At 39.3% G+C, this 26,497-nt stretch overlaps 1 protein-coding gene across 1 annotated transcript in view; it reads left to right on the top strand.

Moving 5' to 3' along the window:
- The window catches only part of ak9 (adenylate kinase 9), a 269,716-nt gene that overhangs the window by 63,271 nt on the left and 179,948 nt on the right, over window positions 1–26,497 (top strand). The window contains exons 11-14 of the mRNA XM_043675331.1: window positions 348–493; window positions 4,255–4,443; window positions 13,886–14,030; window positions 23,615–23,704. Coding sequence (XP_043531266.1) covers window positions 348–493; window positions 4,255–4,443; window positions 13,886–14,030; window positions 23,615–23,704 — 570 coding nt within the window. The remainder of the gene's footprint in view (window positions 1–347; window positions 494–4,254; window positions 4,444–13,885; window positions 14,031–23,614; window positions 23,705–26,497) is intronic.

The raw sequence follows: 26,497 nt of genomic DNA, 5'->3' as shown, positions 1-26,497 counted from the left end.
CACGATGGAATGATTTAAAGAGCTGTGCTGTAAAACAAAAATGCATGATTCAAGATTTGGATGCATTTATGGCTCAAGGTTTGGAAGATGTCACGTGCGTCTGCAACTAACCCATTAAATGAGTAGGTAGTATAAAATTCCAAGATAGCTGTGACCTTGATGGCCACCAGGATGGGATAGCCACCTTGTCCTTCTCAGTGCAAGTCCTCCTCCAACAGCTGACATAGTGCACAGATGATGGGGGAGGGGGAGACATCCATAAACAGCACATGCCCTGTCTTAGAGTCAAAGAAACTGATAGTGACACTTGTAAACCTGTTTTCTCATCCTTCACCCCTCCTTGGTAGAACTTCTGCTAATTCTCCCTCTGGAGGCTATACAGCAGTTTCCGGACATTGCTGTTCTTGCTGACCAAGTGGTAACTGTTGTCTCCTTCTACATTGACTTTGCGGTGCCTCAAGAGTGCAAAGGCTCCAGCATTAGTGTTGTCCATGTGAGACCCAGGACCATATATTCTGTGAAGAATGTCTAAAAATTAGCACAATTTTATTGAAGGAACTTCTGAGATCTGACATACGTAATAGTCAACTATCAATTATCATCTAACTGGTGCATTCTACCAATTGCCAACCAGTCAACATTCTCTTCTCATACAGGATGGAATGTTGTTTTCCCCTTACTTTAGTATTTCTCACAAATTGTCTTGATGTGTGAAAGGCAAAAAACTTTGATAATGTGTGTGTTTCTTTCGTGATACTCAAGCTTTATAATACCAAATGACCCCTTAAATCTCTATGCTAATTCTATTATTTTTTTTCTATTTTCCATTTTAATTGTTCTAGACTTTCATTTTGGAGACTTCTTTTATCTTATTCTTAAGCTAATGTTTGTTTTTTCTTGGAGTATTGGAGCACATCGGCCTTGATCTCATTGAATAGTGGAGCAGGTGCAAAGGCCTGACCAGCCTACGCCTGTTCCTATTTCTTACGTTCTCATTCTTAATTTTCACATCTCAAGGGCAATAGATGATGGGCAACAATGCTGGCTGATTTCTTTTTAACATGGTAATTTTTAACATCTTAATAACATGGTAATTATACCCACATCCTCCACTTCCTCAGCAAGTTCATTCCATGTGAACCACCCTCTGTGTAAAAAAATTGCCCCTCATGTCTTCTTAAATCTTTCTCCTTTCACCATAAAAATGTGCCCCCTGGTCTTGAAATCCCCCATCCTAGGGAAAAGACAATTGCCATTAACTCTATCTGTACCCCTCATTATTTTATCAACATCTAGAAAATTGCCTCTCAACTCCTACTCGGCAATGGAAAAAGATCCCAGCCTATTCAGCCTTTCTTTATAACTCAAACCTTCCATAGCCGGCAACGTCTTTGTAAGTTTCTTCTGGACCCTCTCCAGCTTAATAATATCCATCTTATAACTGGGCGACCAGAACTGGACACAGTATTTCAGAAGAAGCTTCACAAATAACCTGTACAATCTCAACATGACATCCCAATTCTTATATTCAAAGCATGCCAAATGTCTTTTTAACCACCCTGTCTGTATGTGACACAAACTTCAAAGAATTATGTACCTGCAGCCCTAAGTCCCTCTGTTCTACAACAAGACCCATCATTAATTGTATAAGCCCTACCCTTGTTTGTTATACTAAAATGCAATATCTCGCATTTATCCAGATTGAACTCCATCTGCCGTTTTCAGCCCATTGACTCATTTGATCAAATTCCATTTGTAATCGTAGAAAACCTTCTTCTACTACGCCACCAATTTTGTTGTTGTTTGCAAACTTACTAACCAAATCGTTTTTATACATGACAAACGAAAGAGGACCCAGAACTAATCCCTGTGGACCTCTGTAAGTGACAGGCCTCCAGTCCGAAAAGCAACCCTCCACCATCACTCTCTGTCTCCTGCCATTAAGCCAATTATGTATCCAGTTGGCAAGCTCACACTGAATTCTAATTAGTCCAACTTGTGGAACCTTGTTAAAAGCTTTACTAAAGTCCAAATAAACATTGTCTCCTGCTCTGCCCTGATCAATATTTTGGGTAACTGCCTCAAAAAACTCAATCAAGTTGGTGAGACGATTTTCCTCACACAAAACTATGCTGACTATACCTAATCAATTTTTGTCCCTCTAAATGATCATAAATACTATCTTTTATAATCACCAACAATTTACCCACAACTGAATCAGACTCAGTTGGTCTATAGTTCCCTGGTTTCTCCTTACAACTTTTCTTAAACAAAGGTACAACATTAACCACCCTCCAGTCATCAGGCACCTCATTGGTAGTTGTAGATGATCCAAATATTTCTGCAGGTGTCACGCAATTTCCTCCCTTAATTCCCAGAACATTCTGGGATATATTAGATCAGGTCCTGGAGACTAATCCACCTTTATATTGTCTAAGACCTCTTGAATTTCCTCTTCTATAATATATTTTTAATACATCAAAAACAGTTATCTGCATTCTCTAGACTCTATTTCTTTCTCCACAGTAAAAACTGACATAAAATATTCATTTAGTATCTCTCCCATCTCCTGGGATTCAACGCAAAGATGATCTCCTTGATCTTTAAGGGTCCTACTCTCTCCTAGTTACCCTCTTGCTATTAATGTGTTTGTAGAATCTCTTTGGATTATCCTTAACCTTATATCGGTCAATGCTATCTCATATTCCCTTGCCTTTCTGATTTCTTTCTTAGGAATGCCTCTACACTCTTTATATTGATTAAGAGATTCAGTTGAACCAAGTTGTCTATATCTAAAATAAGATTGCCTTTTATTCTTGACTAGAAACTCAATATCTTTATTCATCCATTGTTCCTTAATCTTAGCAGCCTTACCCTTCACCCTAACAGGAACATAATGTCTCTGAACTTTCTTCATCACACACTTGAAAGCCTCTCATTTGTCAGTTGTCCCTTTATCTGCGAACAGGCAACTTCAGTCAACTTTTGAAAGTTCTTGTCTTATACCATTAAAATTTGTCTTACACCAATCAAAAACTTTAACTTTTATGGAAGGTATATCCTTTTCCATAACCATTTTGAAAATAATAGAATTATGATTGCTCTAGCCAAAGTGTTCCCCACTTATACTTCAGTCACTTGGCTTGCCATATTACCCAAAAGAACATCTAGTTTTGCTCCTTCTCTGGTAGGAGCATTCACATATTGATAAATATAATTTTCTTGAACACATTTCACAAATTCTTCACCATCCAAACCTTGAACACTAGTCAATGTTTGGAAAATTAAAATCCATCATTATACAACCTTATTATGCTTACATGTATTTGAGATCTCCCTACATATTTGTTTTCTCAATTTCCCTCTTACTATTGGGGGGCCTATAGTACAATTCCATCAAGGTGATCTTTCCTTTATTATTTCTAATTTCTACCCATATATTTTCACTGGGCCATTTCTCAGAAATATCTTCTGTAGTTAGAGCAATAATGTGTTCCTTAATCAAAAACCCACTGCCCCGCCCTTCTTTCTTGCCTCCTTTCCTATTCTTCTGTTAGCATCTAAAACTGAGAACATTGAGCTGCCAGTCTTGTCCATTTCTCAGTCAGGTTTCTGTAATAGCTATGACATGCCAATCCCATATACTTAAACATGATCTGAGTTCATCAGCCTTATCTGTAAGACCCCTTCCATTGTAATAAATGCAATTTAGCTTTTCAGAGTTACTACATACTCTGACTCTACCTTGTCTTTTCTAATTGATATGCTCTCTTCACACTCAGAACCTTCCCCATCAACCTTTGTATTTACACTGCTATTTAAACTTCCTCCACTCCCCTTTTTTATCACTATAAAGTCTTCCTTAATAGAACAAGCAAATCTCCCTGCTAAGCAATTGGTCCCTTTCCAGTTCGAATTAGACCCATTGTTTTGTATTTCCCAAAAGACATTTCAATTGTTCAAAAACCTAAGTCACTGAACAATGCATCACCTATTCAGCCATTGATTTGTCTCCTTTATCCTTTTGTTCTTTCCCTTGTTTGAGTTTGGCAATGGGAATAAATCAAAGATTACTACTTCTAAGGTTCTTTTTTTAATCTTTTACGTAACCCCTTAAATTCACTCTGTATGTTTTAATATTTTCCTGAAAAATGTAATTCTGTATTGTCTATAGAGTTTCATGATTAAACATATCCTCCACCTATTCATCTCCAAGTTCAGATGTGCAGCTGGTATTCATAATATTTTAATGTATTTTGCAGCTATCTGGACAAAATGTATTTCCTTTCATCCGAGGAAACTTTGAAGAAGTTTATCACAAATCCTCGACCATACCTTCTCCCTCCACAGCCTCGTCCACCTTGTAAAGTTGCAATATTGGGTCCAAAATCTGCAGGAAAGACCACTCTCTGCAAATTGCTTGCACAGAAATATGATGCAAAGGTACAATAATTCTACGGCTCCATTCTAAGATGATTATTTTGTGCACGTATATATTGATTTTCTTATAACTTTACTTGTATCAACATTCGTACTCATTTCCAAGCCCTCTCTCAGGATCCTCTTCCAGTTGATAACCATGATCACCTAGAGGTGATTCCAGAATGATCTCCCAGCCTTATGAACCCTGAGGTGAAGCCAGCATGCTAGGCTAGGTGCCAGCATGGATTGTACTGGAAGACTGTTTCCTGAACATTTTTTTTTCTCAATTATAATTTATTCCTAAAATTTGAGTGCTGGATTTTTTACTTTTTATTTTTCTAAGAACTGTAACTGAAGAAGCTGTACCTGGTGACCTTTATACCTAAAGTGGCGCCTTAAGTGGTGACTTATATATGTTTTATTATACTCATTTGAATACATTTGACAATAAAGCTAATTCTAATTCTATTTCTAGTAGTCAATTTACAGAAGTATTGAAATTTATCACAAGTGTGACCTGCAGAAATGAGCCATGCTATAATTTGAATCATACCTATGCAGTCTGAATAAAACAGTTCTCTTCTGCTTCTGTTTAACCCTGTTTTCTATTCAGCATCATTATAAAATTGTCATTGGTTTCGAGATTTTATATACAGTTGCTTACAAAAGCATGGAAGACAAGTGAATCTATTGTGATTCATTGGAAATGCCTCTCACTTCCCATATCTTGGAAATTGTCTATACCAAAACACTGACATTGATAGAAAGGAACATGACCAAATCTAATATTTTAGCTCAGCTATGGAAAATTAAATTCTTGAGTTTGAGAATTATGATAGCAACCAGGCTTAAAATTCAAAGTCTTTCAGACAATGGTTCTTCTCTGTAACTTCTGTGTTATTGAAGCTTAGACAACTTATAGATGCTGTATGAGGCCCTAGAATAGTACCATCAGCACTGTCTTAGAAGAATCTTGCAAATCAAAATTGTTGTATTTGGACTTCCAGAAGGTGTTTGACAAGGCACCTCACAACAGATAATGGCATGGATAGGGAATTGGCTACTGGCAAAAAACAATGAGTCGGTTTTAGGGATTCTTTTTCAGGTTGGCCTCCTGTAACCAGTGGGATTCCACAGGGATTAGTGCTGGGATTACAACTGTTCACAACATATAGTAATGATTTGGAGGAAGAAAGTAACTGTACTGTACCCAAATTTGCAGACAACACAAAATTAGGCAGAAAGGTAAGTTAAGAGAGGGATACAGATAAGGAGATTAACAGATAGATAATGAAATGTTAAGTAAGTGGACAAAAAGTTGGCAAAGGGAGCATAATGTGGGAAAATATGAAGTTGTTCAGTTTGGAAGGGAGAATTTTTAAAATTCATTAATGGGATGTGGGCATCAATGCATTCAATGCTAATCCCTAATTAAAAACAGAAAATCAAAACATAATCAGAATATTACTTAAATGAGGAAAACTGGAGAAAGCCACAACACAAAGGAATTTTGGGGTATTTGTGGAAGAAACGAAGACTTGCACACAGGTATGACAGATAATCAGCAAATCTTAGCAGGACTTAAACACTTAATGGTAAGGTCCTAGGGAGTGTTGCTGAACAAAGAGACCTTGCAGTGCAGGTTCATAGCTCTTTGAAAGTGGAGTCGCAGGTAGATAGGATAGTGACGAAGGCGTTTGGTATGCTTTCCTTTATTGGTCAGAGTATTGAGTACAGGAATTGAGAGGTCATGTTGTGGCTGTACAGGACATTGGTTAGGCCACTGTTGGAATATTGTGTGCAGTTCTGGTCTCCTTCCTATCAGAAATATGTTGTGAAGCTTGAAAGAGTTCAGAAAAGATTTACAAAGATGTTGCCAGAGTTGGAGGATTTGAGCTATAGGGAGAGGCTGAACAGGCTGGGGCTGTTTTCCCTGGAGCGTCGGAGGCTGAGGGGTGACTTTATAGAGGTTTACAAAATCATGAAGGACATGGATAGAATAAATAGACATTTTCCCTGGGTTGGGGGAAGTCCAGAACTAGAGGACATAGGTTTAGGCTGAGAGAAGAAAGATATAAAAGGGACCTAAGGGGCAACTTTTTCACACAGAGAGTGGTACATACATGGAATGAGCTGCCAGAGGAAGTGGTGGAGGCTAGTACAATTGCAACATTTAAAAGGCATTTGGATGGGTATATGAACAGGAAGGGTTTGGAGGGATATGGGCAGGGTGCTAGCAGGTGGGACTAGATTGGGTTGGGATATCTGGTCGGGTTGGACCAAAGGGTCTGTTTCCATGCTGTATATCTCTATGACTCTATGAATACTGGCCCTTATTTCAAGGGTGTTGGAATAGAAGAGTAAGGACGTCTTACTGCAACTGTACAATGTGCTGGTGAGATGATAACTTTAATACCATAAGGTATAGGATCAGAATTAGACCATTCAGCCCATTGTGTCTCCCCTACAATTCAGTCATGGCTGATATGTTTCTCAACCCCATTCTCCTGTCTTCCCTTCCTAATTAAGAATCGTTGGCTTAAAGACACTCAATGACATGACTTCCACAGCCTTCTGCAGCAATGAATTTCACAGATTCACCACCCTTTGGCTGAAAAGATCCTTGCTTATTTAGTTCTAAATGGTCGTTCCCTTCACTCTGAGGGTGTGCTCTCAACTCCTAGTTTCTCCAAATGAAAATATCTTCCTCATGTCCACTCTATCCAGACCTCTCAGTATTCTCTATGTTCAATCAGATCTCCCCCTTATCATTCTGAATTTCATTAAGTACAGATCCAGAGTCCTCTCCGCTCCACATGACAAACCCTTCATCCCTAGGATCATTCTTGTGAGGTCATAGTTTCAGAATAAAGGACAGAGTCTTTGTGTATATCTATGGCTGAGTTAGATTCTTGATCAATAGAGAATCAAGAATTATGGGGAAAGAGCAGGAGAGTGAACATGAAGAATATTGGATTAGACATGATCCTATTAAATGGCAGACAAGGGTTGAGGGGCCAAATAGTCTGTTCCTGTCTCTATTTCTTATGGCCTGAATTAAAAGGCAAAAGAACAAACATGAACATTCTCCAAGATATGGTCTGTTGGCAGCTATAGGCTGGTCTCGACTTGGTCTCGTGGTGGCTAATGGTGGTGGTGGTGGTGTCTTAGCTTGGTGTGCAAGTTGAGTCCTGCTTGGTGATGTTCCTGAGGCACTAGCGCAGCTGCAGCTTCAGCAGCAGTGATAGCATCATGGCTCAACATGGAAGAAGCGAACTGTGAGGGAGCTCCACTGTACCTATAGCAGTGGCATTGAGAACAGGCAGCCAAGGTCTCCTGGAGAGCAAGATAAGCAGAGGACTAATCAAGACTGTTAAACTTATAATATATTCCTTTATTTTCCTAGTTTAAATTAAGAAAGACTTCGATGTTAACTATTATCTTATTTCTTTAATTTTCTCTTTATTCTATGAAGTAATGCTTAACTTTGTAACTCTTTCTCTTTCTACTTTGTACCTAAGACTCAGGTACCTTGGCACCTTATGTGGTGACATTATATATTTTTCATCATACTCCTGTACTTATGCACTTGAGCAGACATGATAATAAATCTAAATCTAAAATCAAGACTATTCCAATATTCTTTACTTGGAGCTTTGTTAGGGAACTCATTTACACAAGAGACATAGTATATGTTTAGAAGACTTTCTCAAAGCCTTTATCAAGATTTGCTCTCCTAACATCAAAACAAGGGAATTATATGCCTAATTACGATCAAGGCGAAAATGCATACCCAAAACTGGTCTCAAGATGTTCCGTTGAACAAGATTAGACACTGAGAAAATATAATAATAATGCCAGAATGAATGACAACTGCTCAAGTCAACAATCTGCTGTCACTTCTTCTGGACAACAGAAGTATTGTCACTGTGGGAAAGTCTGAAAACCTAAGATGGGACTCATTAGATAGGTAGGTAGATTCTTGATCAGTGGGGCAATGAAGTGTTACGGGGAAGGGACAGAAAAGTGGATGTGAGAAATGTTGGATTAGCTACAATCCTATTGAATGGCGGACCAGGCTCGAGGGACTGAACTTGTGTTCCTATTTTGTATGCTCTTATAAATTATCTGAAAACCCACTGCCAAACGTGATATCTTACTTCCATCCACCTAGCATAAGAAAGGACCATCCTTGATTGAAAAGATTGCTGATAATGGTAATTATATTTGAATAATTGTGAAATGATTTCTAACTATATTTCATTATCAGGTGAGATTAGTTTGAAATAGCATCATAGTCAGAACAAGCTTGGCAAGCCAAAAGGTCTTTTCCCATGCTATGCTACTCTATGTTTAATTCAAATCTGAAAAAAATGCTTTTTTGTTGTCGTCATTGTAATATTATGTTTTTACTTAATTTCACGTACACTGTCCATTTTCTTAACTCAGCATAAACAGTTTGAATGACCTGAAGTTTATAGAGGTGGGGGCAGGGTAAAGTGAGAGATTGACTAGGAGTGTATTGAAATATTGGATAAACAAAAATATGATGAGGGTTTCAGCAGATGAACTGGCAGAAGGGTAAGATGATGCGGTGGAGATTTTGGTGATGGAGTGGATATGCAGTCGAAGAGACCTCTACCCAAATATAACAAATTGATTGCAAACAGCCTTCTTAAGACTCAGACATTTGCCAGGGAAAGAATGGAGTTGGTGGCTAGTCAGTGGCATTTGCAGTGGATACTGAAGGTGATGGCTTCTGTCTTCACTGTTTAGTTGCAATCAGGGAAGAACTTAAAGCAAGCACCATCACTTGTGTAATGACTCTGTATATAAAAACATATGTATATATGTTGTAAAAAATGCTAATCTATCTGTAAAAATTTAACACAGAATCCTGCAAAGTTGCACCCAGAAGTCATCACTGTCCTTGATTTACTACAGCCTTGGGATCAGCCTGAAAAGGAGACAAAAACATAGAAAATAAGATCATTCGGCACCTTGTACCTGCTCTGCCATTCAATATGTATCACTTCTGGTCATTGAACTCAGTACCCTGTTCTTGCTTTCTCCTCTTGCCCTTTAATCTGTTTAGCTCTAATACCTGCTTAACTCCTTCTTGAAAACATTTAATATTTTGGCCTCAACCGCTTTCTGTGGCAGAGGCTCACCAGTCTGTGGTAAAGAAATTGCTCATCTTAGTCCGAAGTGGCAGTCCATTAGATTGTGACTCCTGGTTTTTCCCAGCCATCAGGAAACATCTTCTTATGTTTACCTTGTTCCGTGCTTTTAGAAATTAATAGGTTTATGTGAAATCACTGTCATCTTCTAAATTCAAGAGAATATAGTCTGAACCAATCGATTCATCATACGGCAATCCTGCCATCCAAAGAGTAAATCTAGAAAAAATTGACTCAAATCTTCCAATTACTGTCAGATTACCAGGCTGTTCCTAATTTTTTGTGCCATGACTGAGCTGCACATTTCTCACTGGAGTTTCAGATTCTGGTTTCTTCAGAAACGTGGAGTGTACCTAAAATCCAACTATCCCTGACTCATCTGTGGCCCCAGCTAGCTAGGAGTGGATTCCAAAAGGTGGGTCGTGGATGTGGGTGAGGTTCAGTTTCACTGTCTGATGCAGATTGATGGAAGCATGGGAATTATGGTTGCAAGGGGATTTGTAGGAGTGAGCACTGTTTGTGATTCAGAAGAGTATGAACCTGAAGAGGTTGAGAAGAGGGATAGATGATTGGTTTGGGACAGTCTTTGTTCAAGGAGGGTGAATAATAACCATGGCTCAGGAGGGCGGTGGTGATCACTGTCTGTGGTATGGCGGTGGTGTGGATGTTGAGGGCTACCTAAGGAAGTAGAGCAGGCTGGTGTGAACACTGTCTCTGGTTTGAGGTGGTGGGGGGTTCAGTAAGCACTATCTGTAATGGGATTGTGCAAAATGGGTGCATGCACAGTTGAGGTTGGAAAGGTGAACATTGGTTCAACCGTGTGGGAGGGGTAAATATTAAAGTGGTCAGGGGTGAACATTGCTATAGGTACTTGACTCCTTTGACAATCCAGCTGATTTATTTACAGTTACACGCCTAAGCAGGTTTTAGACCAGCTATTAAATTTCTTTGGTAAATCTGTGCAGAAGCAGGGATAAGTATAGGCAAAATACCTGAAATTTGTGTGGTTTGGCCATCCCATTCCACTGCCATTGGAATCACAGAGCCATTCAGACAGAGTAAAACCTGCAATAAGAAGTTTAAACTTCTATGTTAGAACCTCGGATGTACTTACATGGAGGCTTTCTCAGGATTCTAAAGCACATTAACAATGTAAAATGAATCAGAGGCTTCTATCCATTTTGGACAACTTGGACCATTTAGAATTTGATTAACTCTGGGATAATACAATGGATCCTTCAAATGTATGAGAAGTCAAAGCTTTTGAGTGAACAGGAGACTGGAAGGACACTACAGGGAATTCCATCATAATTGACTTTGTGGAACAAATGGTTAACATATCAGATTTTGTCATGCTGGTGGTACAACAGTCTGTGAGATACCATTTTGTCATATCTCCTCGAAGGATTCAGAGAATCACCCTCAAAGAAGGAACTGTTAGTCAAAGGAGCGCAAGGTGAAAGGATTTCAGAAATCGACTGTGGTCCTGTTGAAAGTATCCAGACAATTTACAAATGCCATAACACAGAACCAGTGACAGTGTATCTCCTCTCTCCAAAAACCTTCACTACCTACAGCCTCTAACTATTCAAATTAAGAAACGATTGCAGCGCTGAATTCAACCATTAATTTCCTAAAGAGAATCTTCAAGTGAGTAATAGATCATCAATGATAGCAGACCACCAAACAGCCTCGATATTCCAAACGACTCGGGTGGGGAGTATTTTGTTTGGATAACTTGATTGTTCGGATGATAGATAATGTTTTTATGGGACCTTGAGATCTTATTCAGATAATCTGAAATTCAGATAACTGATGATCGGATAACTGAGGTTGTTCTGTAATCTGTGCCTAATTTTAATCTTTGTATCTACATTTTAGCTAATAACTGTGTTACCTTTTATTTAGTAACTTCCAGCAATATTTGCGAAATAAAATAACCTTTGATCTTCTTTAAGAATAAGCTTTGCAGCTGGTTATTTTAAAATTTGAATACTCAAAAGACTAAGAACAGAGCTAAACAGGTTATGCAGTTCACAATGATTACTCCTGGTGTGCCATGCTGCCAGGGAGAGGGTAACAGGGGAAAGGCTGACAAGTACTTAGAACCTCAAGTTCTCCATCTTCGGATCTTAAAAGAAGTAGCTTGAGAGAAAATAGCGACATTGTTTGTAATCTTTCAAAATTTGTCAATTTGTGCAACAGTTGCATTGGATTAGAAAAGAATAAATGTAACACCTTTATTTCAGAGAGGGAAATAGAAGGCAGAAAAGTATTGGCCAACTGACTTACCTGTGTCATAGGGATTTTATGAGAATCCATTATTGAGAAGCTTATAGAAGAATACTTCAACAATCATTATGGAATCAGGCAGAATCAGTTTTTGTGAAAGCGAAATTGTGTTTGATTTTATTATAATCCTTTGAGAAGGTAATAAGCAAGATAGATAAAGGGGAATCTGTAAGATGTTATGCACTTAGATTTACAAAAGGCACGTGACAAGGTGCCACATACTAGGTTACTACACAAAATAAGAACCAATAGTATATCAGGCAACATGTTAACATGGATGAAGGTTTGATTAGCTAATGAGAATAGATACACTTTTGGAGTTGGCAAGCTGTAACTAGTGGACTGCCACAGGGATCATTGCTGGGGCTTCAATTATTTACAATTTATATCAATGCTTTGAATGAAAGGACCTTATGTCTGGTCACAAAATTTGCTAAAGACACTAAGATAGGAAAATAAGTTTTAAAGAGGGGTAAAGAATCTGAAAAGGGGCACAGATAGGTTAAGTAAGTGGAAAGAAATTGGCTTATGCAGTATAATGTTGGAAAATGTGAATTTGTCCACTTTGGCAGGAAGAACAGAAAAGCGTTATATCAATTAAATGAAGAAAAATTGCAGAATCAAGTTGTACAGAAAGAACTCTATGTCCTGGTATATGAATCACAAAAGGTTAGTATGCAGGTACAGCAAGTGATTAGGAATCAAAATAGAATGTTATTGTTTATTGCAAGGGGCATGGCATATAAAATTGGGAGGTTCTGCATTTATAAATGGCCTTGGTGAGACCATATCTGGGATACTGTGCGCAGTTTCGATGTTTTTCAAAACAAGTCCCATCTGCTCTAGAGATGTAATAACAGTTCTGAAGAAGAGTTACTGAAATGTTAACTGTGATTTCTCTTCACAGGTGCTGTCAGATCTGCTGAGATTTTCCAGCGATTTCTGTTTTTGTTCTTGTTTCTGATTTCCAACATCCACAGTTCTTTCATTTTTTATTATCAATATTGAAACGAATGCAGCAGTAATGTTATAATGGATAGATTAAGTAAGCTCAAAACCAGTGGGACTGTATTGTTGTATAAAGATGGGGCAGGTATTCTGTGAACCCTTTGATCCTATCTTCATAAAAGCATATTACCAGAACCAGGGACTAAAGGTCATATAGCCTGATATCCATCATTTTAAAGATACTTGGAGGAATGCCAAAGGAGTCCCTTCATGATAAAAGGGAGATAGGAAAGAGGACATTTGAAATATTCAGCAATGGTTATATTGTTGTTGATTGTTATGCATCCCCCACACACCGTGAGAATGGTGTCACTAATCACCAGAAAAAAGTCAAAAGGAAGCATTTATGCGCAATTAGATTTATCCATAAGTTCCAAAGTTACTGTTCTGATTAATTTGCTTCTCAGCAGTTCTCTCCCACTGCAATTCTACAGCAGCACTGATCTCTTTTACGCTTGCTGGCAATTAGTAGAGCTTCCCTGTTTAAACATGTGAAAGTGAATGAAGGAGTATTTCAGCAGAGTATTTCTTGCATTAATTTTGAAGGAACTCCACTGTGGAGGCTGCAGTTAGAATCAAGTTTGTACCACCAAAGCTACACTAAATCTACAGTAGTCCCACTTTCCAGCACAAAGCCTATTGCCTTGAATGCTATGGGCATCGGGATGGAACCCATATTTCCAATAATGCGACTTTTACTGACAGCTCCTGTTTGGCAATGGAGGAGGAGTTTTAGTCACATCTGATTTATGATGTGCACATAGTTCTTCAATAGATATAGCCACAACTTTAACTTATGATAAATTACATTAGCTGTTGTAGAACCAATTCATGCTGCCAGTCAAGGATCATTGGAAGAAAAGAGTGCTGGAAACTCTTACTCTTTAGCCTTCCATTATCTGTGAAAATTGTCAATGAACACTAAATGAATTTTCATTGTAAAAGCTTAGAGATCAAGTAATTTTGTTATAAAACAATTTCAGGTTCTAGACATGTTTGAGCTTTTGGAGCCACTACGACAGAAATTGAAGTTTGACCATATTGAACGAATTCGGGCAGAAGCACTGCAATCAGCACTCGCTACTGTTAGAGAGAATCTGGCAAAAACAATGTTAGAAGAAGCTCAAGGTAAATTTGTAAGCTTTTTTTAAATAATTTAATTTTGAAGCACAATATCAGGGTTCTAATTTTCAATGATTCTGCTTTCTATTTTCCACATGCAGCTTGTTTATGGCTTTTGAACTCGAGAATAATTGTTTCCTTGCTTCCACTTATTTCCCTTTCCAACCTTTTATTTTCTGAAAATAGTGAGTTCTTGATTCTATGGATGACAATTAACTTTTAAGTACTTACTTCAACTATTATTCATGAATATTCATTTTGGCAGAGTATTTCAGTTCATCTTTTCATTCAGGAGCATTATAGTTTTTCTGATGTCCAGGCTCAAACACATTCTTCAGGTGTCACTACTTAATGGTCAGGACAGAGAAATCAGCATAATCCTTTTCCTCCTTGCTTACACACAGCCCCAGAGATCAATTTTATAGCTTTGTTACTGTTACCTTAGTGGGATTAACAATCTCAGTACACACAAGGATTAAACCTGAAATGTTTCTGCCTCTATGGCTTAATTAACTGGATCACCTGATTTTGACAAACAGGAACCCCAGATTTTTTTAAAAATCTGTGTTTTTACGTATGCCATGTGGAATTCTTGCATCTTGTGGAAAAAAATCTTCTGATGGATGAGAGAATGACAAGATGTAGAAGCAACAGAATACTCACCAGTAAACCATTCAGAGCCTTTCGCGTTTTCTGCCATTTAAATAGATCATTGGCAATCCATCTCTTAATTTATTATATTCCCTTTGGTTCTTTATCCTTTAACTCCTTTGATTAACAAATGTTTATTTATCTCAGTTTTGAACTTCTCAGTTGACTCCAAAAAAGATGGTGATAGAGAAGTAGTTCAAAGGATATAGGTTGAAGTCAATGTGTATACGTAAAACAGGCTTGTAGCACATGAAATGATAATGTTGGTTAATTTAAAATAAAGAAAAGAACTTTCTGTTGAAAGTTGAAAGAATTTTAAGATTATCATTAGTAAACAACTTGAATTTATGTAGCTTTAACTCAGTCAAACTTTTCAAGTTGCTTCATGGAAGACTTATTAGACAAAATTTGATGAACCATTTAAGACATATATAAGGCTATGACAAAAAACTTGAGCATCTTGAAAAAGAATTGGAGAAGCACTGGTGTGTAGGGAAGAAATTATGGTGCTTGAACCTGAGAACAGCAGTGAGGCAAAGCAATCTGAAAAACACAGAAGACTAGAATTGGAGGAATGCAAAATACTGTTTGTTGGGTTCATTGAAATAACTGACAGTCAATGAGAATGATTTGGTTCATATTATATTTAGAGATTTTCAAAATATATTTGACAGGTACCACATAATGAATTTATTAGGAGAGTTGACCTCTAGGCGATTAAAGGGGCAATGGCAGATGTGGGTGTGAAACTGGCTAAGGAAGAGTAAACTGAATAGAGGTGATTGCATAAACTGGAGGGAAAGGTTTGGTTTTAGAACTCATGCAGCTTTTGGTATACGTTAACACCTGGGTATAAAGGGCATAATTCCAAAATTTGTGGATTACAAACTCAGTAAATCATATGAATTTGTAATAAACAATGAGGAAGATATTAACAGATTTCAGGAGAACAAAGGTATACACATGAAATGGTCACACATGTGGGATACGATTAAGGCAATGGAATGTATTCTGGAAGGAAGAATGAGACAATATATATTAACGGCACATTTTTAAAAAAACTGAATCAACATGGGACTTTACATGTATTAGAAGATGGCAGGACAAGTTGCTAGACTGTTTTTAAAACAAGAAGCATGTAGTAATAATAGAGAATAAGCAAGAAAGTTAAATTAAACCAAACCAAATGCAATATTTCCAGATTTGCTGATGACAAAAAACTAGGTAGGATTGTGAATTGTGAGGAGGATACATGGAGGCTTCAGGACGATTTAGACAAGTTGAGTACATGGGCAAACAGTATAACATGGATAAATATGAAGTTATACATTTTTTTGGTGTGAAAAGGAGAAAGGCAGAGTATTATTTAAGTAAGGAAATGGAAGGTCCTTGTACACCAGTCAATGAAAGTAAACAGAAAGGGGTGGCAAACAATTAGAAAGGTAAATGGTATGTAGGCTTTCATTGCAAGAGAATTTGAGTTTAGAAATGAGGTTGGCTTACTGCAGATGTTGAGACTGCATCTGGAGTATCTTGTGCGGTTTTGGTCTCCCTATCTAGTAGGTGATATACATGCCATGAAGAGAGCATAGCAGCGGTTCACAGGACTAATACTAGGGATGGCAGGACATTTTTTTATTCACTCATGGGGTGTAGGCATTACTGGCTGGATCAACATCCCTAGTTGCCCTTGAGAAGGTGGTAGTGAGCTGCTTTCTTGAACCTCTGCCATGTGTGCTATAAGTTCCGTAATGTTGTTATTGAAGAAATTCTAGGAACTTGACCCAGTGACAGTGAAGGAATGCCATTATATTTCCAATCAGGATGTGAGTGACTTAGAGGGGAAATTGCAGGTGGTGGTGTTCCCATGTATATGCTGCCCTTGTCTCCTAGATGGAAATGGTTGTGGGTTTAAAAAGTGCTGCAGTGCATCTTATAGATGCTGAGATATATCTTAGAGAGCATCTCATAGCCTCGCTGCAGTATTCTAAGTTTCTACCTGCTCTTAGAATCACTGTATTTATATTGGTGAGTCCAGTTCAGTTTCTGGTCAATGGTAACCCCAAGGATATTGATAATGGGGGATTCAGTGATAGATACACCATTGAATATCAAGGGATGGTGGTTAAATTGCCCCTTATTGGAGATGGTCATTGCCTGGCATTTGTGTGGTGCAAATGTTACTTTCCACTTTTTAGCCTGATGAAAGGTTCTAACCTGAAATATTGACTCCCCTTCTCCTCTGATGCTGCTTAACCTGCTGTGCTTTTTCGAGCTTCACTCTTTATCCACTCCCGCTTTTGAGCCCAAGCCTGGATGTTGTCCAGGTCTTGATGCAACTGAACATGGACTGCCTCAGGATCTGAAGAATAAACATTGTGCAATCACTGGCCGAATGTTACAACTTTGGATCTTGTAAAGAGGGAAGATCGTCAATGAAGCAGCTGAAGATGATTGGGCTTAGGGCTCTATCCTGAAGGACTCAGGGCTTTTGTAGTATAGTGTTAGTGTCCTCACCTCCAAGCCACAAGACGTAGGTTCAAGTTCCACCTTCTCTGGAGGTACATTATAATATCTCTGAAAAGGTTAATTAGAAGATATCTAACCCGAGGAACTCCTGCAGTGATGTCCTGGAGCTGAGATAAATTACCTTCAACAACCACAACCATCCACTTATCTGCCAGGTATGACTCCAACCATTGGAGATTTTCCCCAATTCCCATTGATTCCAGTTTTGCTAGGGCTCCTTGACACCCTACTTGGTCAAATCCAGCCTTGATATCAAGGGTTGTCACTCCCACCTCACTTCTGTAATTCAGTTATTTTATCTGTGTTTGAACAAAGATTGTAAGGGTCATGAGTTGAGTGATTGTTGGAACTTAAACTGGGCATCACTGAGCAGGTTATTGCTGAGCAGGTGCTGCTTGATAGTGCTGTTGGTGATACTTTTCATCACTTTACTGATGATTGAGAGTCACAGTGGACTGCTGGGGTGATAACTGGCTGAGTGGATTTGTCCTTTTTTTGTGAAAAGGGCATATCCGAGCAATTTTTCACATTATTGAGTAAATGTCAGTGTACCTATACTGGAACAGTTTAGCTATGATTGCAGCAAGTTCTGAAGCACACGTCTTCAGTACAATGGCTAAAATGTTGTCAAGATCCTAGCTTTGACAGTATCCAGTGGCTCCACCCATTTCTTGATATCAGATAGAGTGAACCAAATTGGGTGAAGACTGCCATCTGTGATGCCAGAGACCTCTGGTGCAGATCAAGATGGATCATCTAGGTGACACTTCTGGCTGAAGATTGCTGCAAATGCTTCAGCAACATCTATTGCACTAAAATACTGGCCTCTCCTATCATTGACATTGGGCATATTTTTGGTGCCGCCTCCTCCAATGAATTGTTTGATTATTCATCACCATTCATGACTGGATTGCAGAGCTTGGATCTGATCCATTGTTTGTGGGAACATATAGTGCAGTCTATGATTTGCTGCTTATGTTGTTTGTCATGAAAACAGTCCTGTTTTGTACCTTCACCAGACTGACACCTCATTTTTAGATATGTTTGATACTGCTCCTGATGTTCTCCTCTACTCTTCAATAAATTAGGGTTGATCCCCTGCCTTGATGACAATATTACAGTGAGGGATATGCTAGGCCATGAGGTGTAGAATTTTTCGGGGTATGATTTTGCTGCTGCTGATGGCCCACTGCACCTCTGGACACCTCGTCTTGAATTCCTAGAGCTGTTTGAAGTCTGTCCCAATTATCACGGTGATAATGCCACTTAACATCATATAAGGTATCATTTCTACAAGGCTATGCAGTGGTCATTCCTACTGATACTGTCTTGGTTATATGCATCTTCCATAGGCAGTCTGGTAAGGTTGAGGACTAGTAAGCTTTTGCCTCATGTTGACTCCTTCACCAAAGCTAGGGAACTATAGTCGGTGAGCCTAACATCGGTGGTGGGCAAGTTGTTGGAGGGAATCCTGAAGGACAGAATTTACATATATTTGGATAGGCAAGGACTGATTAGGGATAGTCAACATGGCTTTGTGCATGGGAAATCATGTCTCACTAACTTGATTAAATTTTCTGAAGTAATGAAGAGGATTGATGAGGACAGAGGGGTGGACATGATCTATATAAACTCCACTAAGGCATTCAATGAGATTCCTCATGGTAGACTGGTTAGCAAGGTTAGATCATGTGGAATATAGGGAGTACTAGCCATTTGGATACAGAACTGGCTCGAAGGTAGAAGAAAGAGGGTAGTGGTGGAGGATTGCTTTTCAGACTGGAGGCCTGTGACCAGTGGTGTGCCACAATGGATCAGTGCTGAGTCCACTGCTTTCTATCATTTATATAAATGATTTGGATGTGAACGTAGGAGGTATCGTTCGTAAGTTTGCAGTTGACACCAAAATTGAAGGTCTAGTTGACAGCAGAGAAGGTTACCTCAGTTTACAATGGAATCTTGATCAGATGGGCCAGTGGGCTGAGGAGTGGCAGATGGAGTTTAATTTAGATAAATGTGAGGTGCTGCAACTTGGAAAGGCAAATCAAGACAAGGCTTATACATTTAATGGTAAGGCCCTGGGGAGTATTCCTGAACAAAGAGAACTTGGAGTGCAGGTTCAAAGTTCCTTGCAAGTGGAGGTGCAGGTAAGTAGGATAGTGAAGAAGGCATTTGGTATGCTTTCCTTTATTGGTCAGAGTATTTGATTAGATTAGATTACATTACAGTGTGGAAACAGGCCCTTCGGCCCAACAAGTCCACACCGACCCGCCGAAGCGAAACCCACCCATACCCCTACATTTACCCCTTACCTAACACTACGGGCAATTTTGCATAGCCAATTCACCTGACCCTGCACATCTTTGGACTGTGGGAGGAAACCGGAGCACCCGGAGGAAACCCACGCAGACACGGGGAGAACGTGCAAACTCCACACAGTCAGTCGCCTGAGGCGGGAATTGAACCCGGGTCTCAGGCGCTGTGAGGCAGCAGTGCTAACCACTGTGCCACCGTGCCGCCCATTGAGTGTAGCAGTTGGGAGGTCATGTTGTGGCTCTACTGAAAATTGGTTATGCCACTTTTGGAGTATTGTGTGCAATTCTGGTCTCCCTCCTATGGGAAGGATGTTGCGAAACTTGAAAGAGTTCAGAAAAGATTTACAAGGATTTTGCCAGAGTTAAAGGGTTTGAGGTATAGGGAGAAGTTGAATAGGCTAGGGCTATTTTCCCTGGAGCATCGGAGGGTGAGGAGGTGACCTTTTAGAATCATGAGCGGAATTGATAGGGTAAATAGACAAGGTATTTTCCTTGGAATGGGTGAGTCCAGAACTAGAGGGCTTAGGTTTTGGATGAGAAGGAAAAAAGATATAAAAGGGACCTGAGGAGCAACTTTTTCACGCAAAGGGTGGTGTGTGTATGGAATGAGCTGCCAGAGGAAGTGGTGGAGGCTGGGACAATTACAACATTTAAAAGGCATCTGAATGGGTATATGAATAGGATGAGTTTAGAGGGATATGGGCCAAGTGCAGGCAAGTGGGAGTTTTAGAGGGATATGGGCCAAGTGCAGGCAAGTGGGAGTGACTAGGAAATCTGGTTGGCATGGATGAGTTAGACTGAAGGGTCTGTTTCTAGTGCTGCACATTTCTCTGACTCTATGACTTGCTACAAAGCCAAGCGAGTAGCTATGCTCTTTAGGACCCGACCAGCTCATTCAGTAGTGCTGCTGCCAAGTCAATCTTAGTGCTGCACATTGAAATACCCCAGACAGAGTACATTCTATGCCCTTGCTGCCTTCAGTACTTCCTCGAAGTGTTGTTCAACACAGAGAAGCACAGAGTCATTGGCTAAGGCAGGAAGTACATGGTAATCAGCAGGAAACTTCCTTGCCAATGTTTGCCTTATGCCATGATGTCAGGTGTCTAGAGTCAGTGTTGAGGATTCCCACTGCAACTTTCTTCCAACTGTTTAACTCTGTCTGCTGGGCCTATTCTGCAGTTGACATGACATATCCCGTGACTATGATGTCAGGGACATTATCAGATATGATTTCATGAATATGACTATGTCAGGATGTTGCTTGACTAGTCTGGAACTTGACAGTTCTCCCAATTTTGGCACTAGCCTTCAGAAATTGATAACGATGCCTATAGAATTATCAGAGTTGAGAGTTTGGTGCAGGAAAAGCATATGCCCAAAATATCGATTCTCCTGCTCCTCGGATGCTGCCTAACCTGCTGTGCTTTTCCAGCACCACATTCTCAACTCTGATCTCCAGCACCTGCAGTCCTCACTTTCTCCCTGCAGGATTATCAGTGCTGTTTTTGCTGTTGCCATTTACTCTGCCTTGTTCACTGCAAGATGGTCTGATTACTTTCATTTTTTTTATGGGTCTTTGTAATAATTGTTACAACTGAGTAAGTTGCTGGGCCATATCAGAGGACAGTTAAACGTCAACCACAATGCTGTGTTCTGGAGTCACATTGTAGGCCAAACCAGGTAAGGATTGTGGATTTCCATGACTGAAGAGCTTTGATGAGCCAGTTGGGATTTTCTGACAATCAACAGACTCATCATTAGACTCTTGATTCCAGGAATATTATTGAATTCAAAATCCACCATCTGCCGGGTAGGACTTGGACACAAATCCTGAGAACATGATCTGAGTTTCTGGATAACTAATCCAGCAATAATACCACTAGGCAATTTTCTGCCCCAGTTGCCATGTGAGGTGAAATTATTTTGACTGAGCCTGTATATTTTGAATAAACTGCTCAAAGAGGTTGTCACACACCTCTAGAGCAGATAGAACCTGAACCCAGGCCTCTTGTCAACTGGGTTTATATTCACTAGACTTTGGAAGAATGAGAAGGGATACAATTAAAAGTGGAAAATGCTAACAGGACTAGACAGGCTAGACGCAGGGAAGATGTTTCCCCTGATTGGGGAAGCTAGAACCAGGGGCCACAGTCTCAAGATGGGGTCGGCCTTTTGTGGCCGAGAATTGGAAGCATTTCTTCACTCAGAGAATGGCAAACAAATGAAATTCACTACCACAGAAGCTTCAGTAGAGGCTGGGCCACTGAGCGCATTCAAGAAAAAATTGATGAATTTTAGATATTATACTTATCAAGAGGTATAGAGAGAAAGTGGGAATATAAGTTTGAGTTAGAGGATCAGCCATGATCGTATTGAATGGCAGAGCAGGCTCAAATTGGTCTACACTTGCTCCTAATTTCTATGTTTCTGTGTAAAACCTCTCTAAATTGCTGGATAGGCCTCAGCTGAAGTATTTTGCTCGATGCTGGTATGAAATGATGGGGTTGATATTGAGACTTTCGAGAGAGTGCAGAGGAGATCTACTCAAATAGTTTTGAATGTGTGACTTCAGTTGCATGGTGGTAATACAGAACCTGGGTAGTTTTCTTTAGATCAGAGAATTTTAAAGGGTGACTTGTTACAGAATTTTGAGTGGTTTTAATAGAATAAATGGAAGAAATTGTTTTGAGTAGCAAAAACTTCAGACAAGTGCCAAGGACCTTGAGACAATATAAGGAGAACTTTTCTGTGTTATTAACTGCATTGTTTAATGTGAAACAAACTCACAAAGGATGTTGGATGTAGACTGAATAATAACTGCAAAAGGAATATCTGAAGGGAAAACAACACATGGGTACGAGACTAATTATATAACTCTTTTAGCAGAGGCATGATTGGCAGAATAGGTTTCTGTCTAGTAGCTCTCAAGGGCAGAACTTATATCCTGTGTTTTTATTTGAAAAGTCTGAATTTTGCTTTGTACTTAGTCATCATAATACTGTATAAGTAAACTTAACTTTAACCTGTTAACCCTTTATTGCTAAATTGGCTTGAATACTGTATTTTAATCCAGTGGCAACTATAGAATATGTGAGGCATTTTGCTTTAACTAGAGAATGTCAGTGTAAACAAAATGTTTGTTATCGTGGTTTCACGTACAAAGTTGAATCTTAAAAGATCTCTGGAAAGGTATTGGGATGTGGTGCAAAAGTGCAATGGTAAGGGAAGGCAGTAGGTGGAGTGTTCATCATGCAATGCTGCTATGCCATCCCAATAGTGGCAGAAAGGTAATGGAGAGTGTTCTCACGCAGAGGATAATTGAATCAAGGTCCATATCCTGGAGCCGTTGACATTTGAACAGCAATACTCCACTGGATGAGGAAACCACTGGGTAAATCTTTCAGCCATGTTGAAATGGTGGGGGATTGCTCATATTCGCATTATTTTAGATCCATGGAGAGACCCCATGGCACCTCCTGTCACCGTTCCTGCCACTCACCTCAGAGTTCGCCCAGCTGGTCCTGGTCCTATTCCAGAAGGTGCTATCCTTCCATTGTGTCCTGTTCTTCCAGGTGCAGTCTCAGGAGGCCACTTGCATTCCCAAAGATAACTGTATTTAAACAAAATTCAAGTCCCCACTTTTATTTCAGTTAGCCACACTCGATAAAATTTTCGCCAAACCGATTACGAGTTCTCCATATTTCTATAATTAATTCAAACACAAATAACTCTTATTTAATATATCCTCATTCCCTCAGGTGTCAAGCATTTCTTCAGCTCCTAGAGGCACGCTGAGGCTGCTGAGCTATCGGTTTTCTGATTGCCTGGTAGCTCCTGGGTGAGCACGACCATTCCTAATAACTAACGAAAGCCAGTTAGTTAACTGCCATCAGAATGATCAGTCCTCAGTCTCACAGACAGTTTAAACAAGATCACTGTCCTGTTTTTGGGTCCTTTGGCAGGGCCTTCATGAGCAGAATCAATTTCAGCCTATTATTTATTGTTTCAGACAATGCATTACATTAAAAATACTACTGGTTGTTTGAAGCTGCTTTTCTTGTTAGTGATAGTTTCTCTTACCATTGTTTTCTACAGCTGAATTTGAACGGCAAGCAGCTCAGGCAGTTAAATTAGAGAGCGTAACCATAGCTGAAGAAGATGAGGAGAGTGGTGATGAATCAAAAGGTATAGATGCAACCCAGTAACATACATTCCTTTTGGTGATTTGATTATACTTGCTAATGTTGTCATAAGCTTATTTAATTTGGATTACGTGTCAAAACAGCAAATGCAACTTGAATAAAATCAGGAAGTGTTGGAAATACTCAGCAGATCTGTCAATATCTGTGAAAAGAAACAAACACAGGTAGAATTTCAAGTCAAATAATTTGCTTTTGTTTTAATACAAATTGAAACTTATTAACCAGAGTCCCAGAACATTGATGTTCAGAGACTGATTTTAGATCAAACAATGACTATGTGATTGTAAACTGATATATATTAAATCTGAATAACTTTAAAATAATTTCAAGACTCCAACTTTGATTCCAGATATCACCCAAAGTTCATTGGAATGAACTGGCATCAGTATGCTTAACTTTGGCAGGAGAGAGAGAGAAATGATAAAAAAATTTCAAGAGAGTTGAAAAGAAAATGCTGTTTTTAAGAAACTTTAAACATCTTATCAGATACATTAATTCTTCCACTTTACATTAACTGAACATACTCCTAATGTTTCTTTCTTCAATGCTCTCAAAAATAGTTAAAAGCTTTGAATTAAATTCCTCTGCTATTTGTTGGCCATTTTGACATAGTACTAAATTCCAGACTTTCTCTAAGTCCTCTATGGGTTGATAGTTCTAGAGAATAATTCTGGACAATATTGAATTAATTCACATCACAAATTGCCCTTGAGAAAGTGGTGGTGAACTGCTTTCCTGAATTTCTGCAGTCCATAGATTGTAGGTACATCTACAATGCTGTGAAGTTGCAGGAATTTGACCCAGAGATGGTGGAGAAAAGTTGATATAGTTCCACGTTAGGATAGTGTGTGGCTTGGACAGAATTTATTGGTGGTTGTGCAGTGTATCTGCTACTCTTCTAGATAGTGGTTCTCATGGGTTTGGAAGGTGAATTTCTGAATGCATCTTATAGAGACCAACAGCTGTAACTGTTTACCAGTGGTGGGGGGAGTGATTGTTGATACTGTTAACTGGGGTTCCAGTCAAGTGAGCTGCTTATCCTGGGTGGTTTTGATTTTTGTGAGCTTATTGCTGAAATGATTGGGTTAACGTTGTCCCATTCTAATTTATTCTGGGGATATTGGTATTGTTAGCAAGGCCAAAATTGGTTGAGTATTCCTAGTCACCTTTGAACATCTCTTCATGAGTCTTTTCAACTTCAGTATGAATGTACTTACATAATATAGAATATTTTTGTTTTATTTGTTCATGGTATATATTCTTTCCTGATAGGGCAGCATTTACTGTCCATACCTAGTTGCCCTGGAGAAATTAGTGGTGAACTGTCTTCTTAGATTTGGAGATGCCGGTGTTGGACTGGGGTGTACAAAGTTAAAAATCACACAACACTAGGTTATAATCCAACAGGTTTAACTGGAAGCAAACTAGCTTTCGGAGCATCGCTCCTTCATCTACCACCCGATGAAGGAGTGACGCTCCGAAAGCTAGTGTGCTTCCAATTAAACCTATTGGACTATAACCTGGTGTTGTGTGATTTTTAACTCTGTCTTCTTAGAGCCACTGTAGTCCATTTGATGCTGGTACATCCAGAATGCTCATTGAGACGAAGTTTCAGGATTTTGATCCAGAAACACCAAAGAAGCAGCAATATAATTATAAATCAGAGTGGTGAATGACTTGAAGGGGAATTCGTAAGTGGTGGTGTTCCCAAATATCTGCTGCCCTTGTTGTTCTTGATAGTGGTGGTTGTCCGTTTTGAAACTGCTGCTTTTGGAGCTTTAATGAAACTCAAAGTGCATCTTGTTGATGATACATCCTACTGCTACTGTGCATTGAAGGCAAAATGGAATAAGTGGTTGTGGATTTGGTGAAACTCAAATGGGTTGCTTTGCCCTGGATGGTGTCAAGCTTCTCACATGCTGTAAGAGCAGCAAATGCATTGTGTTGAGAAACTGCAGTGTAGTGTATTCCATCATACTTCTGATTTGTGCCTTGGAGGTGCAAACATTACCATGTTGACTTTGCAACCATCAGTAGAGAACCTTTGTGGCACAAGCAGTTTCATAACCATAACATGGAAACTTCAAAACTAGGAGCAGGAGTAGGCATGAATATTACTTGCCACTTTTCAGCCCAAACCTGGATATTGTCGAGATCTTTCTGCATTTAGACATGGAATGCTTCAGTATTTAAGGTGCTGAATGTTGTGAAATCTTTGGCAAATATCTCCACTTCTGATCTTATGATTGAGGAAATGTTGGTGATGAAGTACTAAGATGGTTAGTCCTAGAGCACTACTCTGAAGAAATCCTGTAGAGATGTCTGAAAGCTGAGATTACTGACCTCCAACAACCATACCCTCTTCCTTTATGCCGGATAGGACTCTAACCAGCAGAGAGTTTTCCCCCAAATTTCATTGACTGTAGTTTTGGTAGGATCCCTTAATGCTATACTTGGTCAAATGTGACTTTGATGTCATCTCCCTCTGGAGTTCAGCACTTCTATCCATGTTTGAACAAAGACTGTAAAGAGATCATAAACTGAATGGCAATGGCCATACACAAACTGAGCATCTGTGAACAGATTATTGGTAAGCAAGTGCTACGATAGTACTGATGATGACACCTTCTGTCACTTTACTAATAATTGATAATAAATTGGTATTATAATTGGCTGGGGTAGATATTTCCTGCGGAGGAGAAAGTGAGGACAGCTGATGCTGGAGATCAGAGCTGAAAATGTGTTGCTGGAAAAGCGCAGCAGGTCAGGCAGCATC

The sequence above is a fragment of the Chiloscyllium plagiosum genome, chromosome 3 (genome assembly GCF_004010195.1).
Source record: "Chiloscyllium plagiosum isolate BGI_BamShark_2017 chromosome 3, ASM401019v2, whole genome shotgun sequence".
NCBI classification, from domain to species: Eukaryota; Metazoa; Chordata; class Chondrichthyes; order Orectolobiformes; family Hemiscylliidae; genus Chiloscyllium; species Chiloscyllium plagiosum.
This window is presented reverse-complemented; position numbering and strand designations above follow the sequence as displayed.